Source organism: Chiloscyllium plagiosum, chromosome 37 (assembly GCF_004010195.1).
Source record: "Chiloscyllium plagiosum isolate BGI_BamShark_2017 chromosome 37, ASM401019v2, whole genome shotgun sequence".
NCBI lineage: Eukaryota > Metazoa > Chordata > Chondrichthyes > Orectolobiformes > Hemiscylliidae > Chiloscyllium > Chiloscyllium plagiosum.
In genome coordinates, this window is record NC_057746.1 from 25424630 (window position 1) to 25430971 (window position 6342).

General features: G+C 46.3%; 1 protein-coding gene across 1 annotated transcript in view; it reads left to right on the plus strand.

Annotated features, from left to right (window-relative positions):
* The window catches only part of LOC122541397, a 58959-nt gene that overhangs the window by 24838 nt on the left and 27779 nt on the right, over nucleotides 1-6342 (plus strand). Inside the window, exon 6 of the mRNA XM_043678140.1 lies at nucleotides 1208-1300. Coding sequence (XP_043534075.1) covers nucleotides 1208-1300 — 93 coding nt within the window. The remainder of the gene's footprint in view (nucleotides 1-1207; nucleotides 1301-6342) is intronic.

Consider the following 6342-nt stretch of genomic DNA (forward strand, 5'->3'; position numbering starts at 1 on the left):
TCTCCAGCTTCCTCATTTCCCCTCTCCCCACCTTTTCTCAGTCCCAATCCTCGGACTCAGCACCGCCTTCTTGACCTGCAATCTTCTTCCCAACCTCTCCGCCCCCACCCGCACTCCGCCCTATCACCCTCACCTTAACCTCCTTCCACCTATCGCATTCCCAACGCCCCTCCCCCAAGTCCCTCCTCCCTACCTTTTATCTTAGCCTGCTTGGCACACCCTCCTCATTCCTGAAGAAGGGCTTATGCCCGAAACGTCGATTCTCCTTCTCCTTGGATGCTGCCTGACCTGCTGTGCTTTTCCAGCAACACATTTTTAAGCTCTGATCTCCAGCATCTGCAGTCCTCACTTTCTCCCATCATGAGTCAATCAACCATGTTTTACAATTAATTAATTTATGTGCAGAGCCTGTTATGGGCAGTGCAATGACATCAAAGGTGAGGGAGAGATACAGAAAGAAGGAGGGGGCCAAATCAAAATTGAGCTGGAAGTGGTAAGAGCAGGTATTTTCTATCAATCTGTTCGGAAATGTTATTACACAGCTCTGGAGCAGATGTGATTTGAATCTGAGCATTATAGTTCAGAGGTAGGGATACTACACAGCACCACAAAAACCCTTGTTAGGAATCAGAGATTTCCATTTCTTTGAGGAGACTGAGTGCCATCTGGTCTGGTTTGGGATCAGAGTTTAAAATCTCCTCGGGGAGTCTGAGTGAGTACTACTTGGCCTAGTTTGGGTTAGGAGTTTTCCTGCCACCTGGATCTCGTTAGTTTCTTTGATTCCATGTTCGAGGATGCCATCCTGCTGGCATTGAGTGAAAACTTAGAAAATTGTGGGAGCTCTATACCATAAACAAAAGGGCCCAAAACTTTAATGGTTCCTACTCCTTATTCTAGTAATTCTGTGCCACCAAGTTGGATGACAGAAGAATGCCTAAATTATTTAAATGCAATTGAACAAAAATGGTTCTGTTGGCACAAGTCACAGCCCATGCTATAATTAGGCAGGAAATAGTGATTGTTGTAATATAGAAACTACAACTCCTAACCTAACTGTAGCCTTCCTTGTTAACAACACGTAGTGTTGACGATACCTACTATTTCACTGAAACAAACTTTGGTTGCATCTTGATTTTCTTCATAGTTTTTTCAGGCCACTATTTCTGTAGTGAAAATACAAATTCTAATATGTTTTTATTGTCTTTAGAGGAAGGATGTGCTTCTGAGTGGCCCTTGATACATAAGTTATTTGGTGCTGTTGCTTCACCATTTGTGTTATGCCTACTTGTCTTTGGCTACAGTAAGTATTGAAAGTATCGATGTTACCCTTTACTGATTTGAAGTGAAAAACTTTAGAAGACTTTACAGATTTGGTGCATTAAAATGAAGGCAGAAAATTACTGTTCAATAGAAGGAAGTGAAAGCAGATTCATAACTGCTGTCTTTCACCGTCTTTTAAAATTCTATTTCTCACACAATTAGATCTACCCCAGGCCACTGCCATTGCCACACTGAGATACTTTGTATTTATCCTTCCCTGCTTCAGAATTGACCCAATAATGGTGGTTGAGTGTGATACTAAATGGATTTGTTCATTTTAGGAAGATACTGTTGTTGTCATTATTGAACCTTTTTCTTAATATTCCTTTCATTAGTGTGGCAGAATTGTGTTTATTAATTCAATGAAGTAAACAGTTAATTCCATAACTTGGAGATCCGGTGATGGACTGGGGTGGACAAAGTTAAAAATCACACAACACCAGGTTATAGTCCAACAGGTTTATTTGGAAGCACTAGCTTTTGGAGCACTACTCCTAACCACCTGATGAAGGAGCAGTGCTCAGAAAGCTAGTGCTTCCAAACAAACCGGTTGGACTATAACCCGGTGTTGTGTGATTTTTAACAAAGTTAATTCCACAGAATTGTTACAGTGCAGAAGGAAGTCATTTGGCCCATTGTGTCTGTACCAGCTGTCCAGATGAGCATCCCAACTAATGCCATTGTCCTGCCCTCTCCCCATAACCTTGGACATTATTCCCTTTCTAATAGCCATTTAATCGCCATTTGAATACCTCGATCAAACGCTCAGGCAATGCATTCAAGAACTTAACCATTCATTATGTGAAAATAATTTTCATCATATCACTTTGCATTTTATTTCTCTTTCTCTTTTATCCTGAAAGTTTTCTTTGTCTAGCTGTTGCTTTAGAACTATTTAAAACTACTACACAAAAATCTCCCATTTGTTACAGATATGCAGAACAATGTTTTCTGTCCTTTGCTCTGTATTCACTGTTCCAAATTTTTCCCTGCTATCTCTTAAAACTATTCCCTTTGACAAAGTTCAATGCTACGTCCACTATTACTATTTTCCTACTTGGTCCATTATTATAGACATAGTAATTTGCAGCAGAGGAGGAGGCCATTTGGCCCATCAAGTCCATGCATCCTTAATGACAATTTTAATTTGAAGAATCTCTTATCACTGACTCCACAATGAGATGCAGAATATACTAGGAAAGTGCATCAAAATGTACTATAATTTTAAAACTTCTTTTAAATTTCCTTTGCTACCGTGGGGAGAGCCCCACCTCTTAAGTCTGTCCTCACAATCGCAGCTTTTTCCTTCTGAACAGTTTCAATTACTTTTTTGTCATTTTTACAGTAATACTGTAGGGCCCCTACTTTGTCTAATTTTGCACTGCACCTTTACTATGACTTCAATGACCGGTATTTGCACTTTTTAAAAAAATTAAGTACTTCCTTTTTCTCGTTTGTTGACATCTTTGAGCATCTGGTCATCTTCATTTAAGCAAAAGGAGTGGCATTTACATAGCAAATTGTCACAAAATACTACACAGTCAGCAAATTATCTTTGAACAGGCTTAGTGTTCTTCTGCAAACAAGCAAATTGCACACAAGAGTTTACAAAATGGACTGTTAAATCTGAAATAAAAACAAAAAAAAGGCTGTAAAGACTCAACATGTGAGTTGACTCTGTTGGGGTAAATGTTTAGTCCCATTTAAGCAGAGACAGAGTTGGGCACACACTAAAACAACTACAGCTGGCAGGTGTGCCATATCCCTGCACCATAGTTTTGGAGGGTGTAGACAGGCTATGACTATTAATGGCTACTTGAGAGCATAGACAGAGACCAGCGGAAGTGTCTCGTCAATCTCCAGGTTGCTGCAGGAACTCAGATGAAGTGGCTGGGAGACTGCATCCTGGTAGCTGATTGGGGACCCAGTGCTACAGGTGAGCTCCCTGTTCCCTGTCAGCTGCAGACAAAGGTTGATATGTGATGAAATCCCCAACACTCATCCCCACTCCAAAAGACATCCCTACTCACTAATAAGTCTATGTTTTTATTTTAAGTTTGTAAAATTGGAGTTTGGGTGATTCCATTTTTGACACTTGATTTATTAGCAGCGTGTCCCTGTTGCTGTTTTCAAGCTGGAGAACATCCTATTAACTGTATTGAGGCTATCCCCATCCCATGCCTTTACAAAAAGCCATGTTATGTGGCAGTACCGCTGTGCTAAATGGGATGGATTTTAAACAGATCTAGCCGCATAAAACTGGGCATCCGTGTGATGCTATGGGCCATCAGCGGCAGACTTGTATTAAACCAGTTTGTAATCACATGGCCCAGCATATCCCTCACTGTTCAATTGCTGTCAGCAAAGGGATCAATGAAGAGTGCAGGAGGGCATGCCAACACAAGGTATACCTAAAAATGAGTTGAGAGTGTGGTGCTGGAAAAACACAGCAGATCAGGCAGCATCCAAGGAGCAGGAAAATCAATATTTCGGGCAAAAGTCCTTCATCAGAAATGAGGCTGGGAGCCTCAAGGGTGGAGAGATAAATGGGAGAGAGGTGGGGCCTGGGGAAGGTAGCTGAAAGTACAGTAGGTGTATGGAGGTAGGGATAAAGGTGATACGTTAGAGGGAAAGGTGGAGCGGGTAGGTGGGAAGGAAGATGGACAGGTGGAACAGGTCATGAGGGCGGTGTTGAGCTGGAAGGTTAGAACTGGGATAAGATGGAAGGAGGGGAAATGAGGAAACTGGTGAAATTCACACTGATCCCATGGGGTTGGAGTGTCCTGAGGCAGAAGATGAGGCATTCTTCCTCCAGGTGTTGGGTGGTGAGGGAGTGGCGATGGAAGACACTCAGGACTTGCATGTCCTTGGCGGAGTGGTAGAGGGAGTTGAAGTGTTCGGCCACAGGGCATTGGGTGGGTTGGTTGGTGTGGATGTCCTGGAGATGTTCTCTGAATTGCTCTGCGAGTAGGCATCCTGTCTCCCCAATGTAAAGGAGACCACATCAGGAGCAGTGGATACAGTAAATGATGTGTGGATGTGCAGATGAAACTTTGGATGTGGAAGGCTCGTTTGGGGCCTTGGATGGAGGTGAAGGGGGTAGTTTGGCTGCAGGTTTTCAATTCCTGTGGTGGCAGGGAAGGGTGCCGGGAGGGGAGGGTGGGTTGTTGGGGGCCGTGGACCTGACGAGGTAGTCAAGGAGGGAATGGTCTTTATGGAATGTGGTTAGGGGTGGGGAGGGAAATATATTTCTCGTGGTGGGGTCCATTTGTATGTGGTGGAAATGGCGGAGGGTGATGTGATTTATATGGAGATTGGTGGGGTGGAAGGTGAGGACCAGAGAGGTTCTGTCCTTGTTGTGGTTGGAGGAGTGGGGTTTGAGGATGGCGGTGCAGGACGCGGAGGAGATGCGTTGGAGGACATCTTCAACCATGTGGGAGGGGCAAGTGCGGTCTTTGAAGAAGGAGGCTATCTGGTGTGTTCTGTGGTGGAACTGGTCCTCCTGGGAGCAGATACGGCAGAGGCGGAGGAATTGGGAATATGGGATAGCATTTTTGCAGGAGGTAGGGTGGGAAGAGGTGTAATCCAGGTAGCTGTGGGAGTCGGTGGGTCTGTAGACAATGTCAGTGTTGAGTCAGTCACCATTAATGGAGATGGAGAGGCCGAAGAAAGGGAGGGAGGTGTCAGAGATGGTGCAGTTGAATTTAAGGTCGGGTGGAATGTGTTGGTGAAGTTGATGAACTGTTCAACCTCTTCACAGGAGCACGAGGTGGCGCCAATGCAGTCAACAGTGTAGTGGAGAAAAAGGTGGGGAGTGGTGTCGGTGTAACTATGGAAGATAGACTGTTCTACATAGCCGACAAAGAGACAGACATAGCTGGGGCCCATGCGGGTTCCCATGGCTTCCCCTTCCATCTGGAGGAGGTGGGAGGTTTTTAAGGAGAAATTGTTGAGGGTGAGGACCAGTTCAGCCAAACGAATTAGAATGTCAGTGGAAGGGTACTGTTGGCGATGTCGGGAGAGGAAGAAACGGAGGGCTTGGAGGCTCTGGTCATGGCGGGTGGAGGGGTATTTGGACTGGATGTCTGTGGTAAAGTTGAGGCATTGGGGCCAGGGAAACTGAAGTCTTCGAGGAGGTAGAGGGTATGGGTAGTGTCCCGAATGTATGTGGGGAGTTCCGGACCGGAGTGGGGGGGGGCGGGGGAAGTAGGACAGTATTGAGATATGTGGAGATGAGTTCAGTGGGGCCGGAGCAGGCTGAGATGATAGGTTGGCTGGAGTAGTCAGGCTTATGGAGAACCAGACGGTGCAGGGTTCCTGAACTATGAGGTTGGAAGCTGTGAGTGGGAGACCCCTGGGGCGATGAGGTTCTGTATGGACTAGGAGATGATGGTTTGGTGATTGGAGGTGAGGTCATGGTTGAGGTGGCGGTAGGAGGACATGTCTTCAAGTTGGCACCTTGCTTCAGCGGCTTCATCCACGCATTGCACTCTCCCCACCCCTCATCCACCTATTGCTCTCTCCACCTCACGCCCACCTATTGCACTCTCCCCACCCCTCATCCACCTATTGCTCTCTCCACCTCACGCCCACCTATTGCTCTCTCCCCACCCCTCATCCACCTATTGCACTCTCCCCACCCCTCATCCACCTATTGCTCTCTCCACCTCACGCCCACCTATTGCACTCTCCCCACCCCTCATCCACCTATTGCTCTCTCCACCTCACGCCCACCTATTGCACTCTCCCCACCCCTCATCCACCTATTGCTCTCTCCACCTCACGCCCACCTATTGCTCTCTCCCCACCCCTCATCCACCTATTGCTCTCTCCACCTCACGCCCACCTATTGCTCTCTCCCCACCCCTCATCCACCTATTGCACTCTCCCCACCCCTCATCCACCTATTGCTCTCTCCACCTCACGCCCACCTATTGCACTCTCCCCACCCCTCATCCACCTATTGCTCTCTCCACCTCACGCCCACCTATTGCACTCTCCCCACCCCTCATCCACCTATTT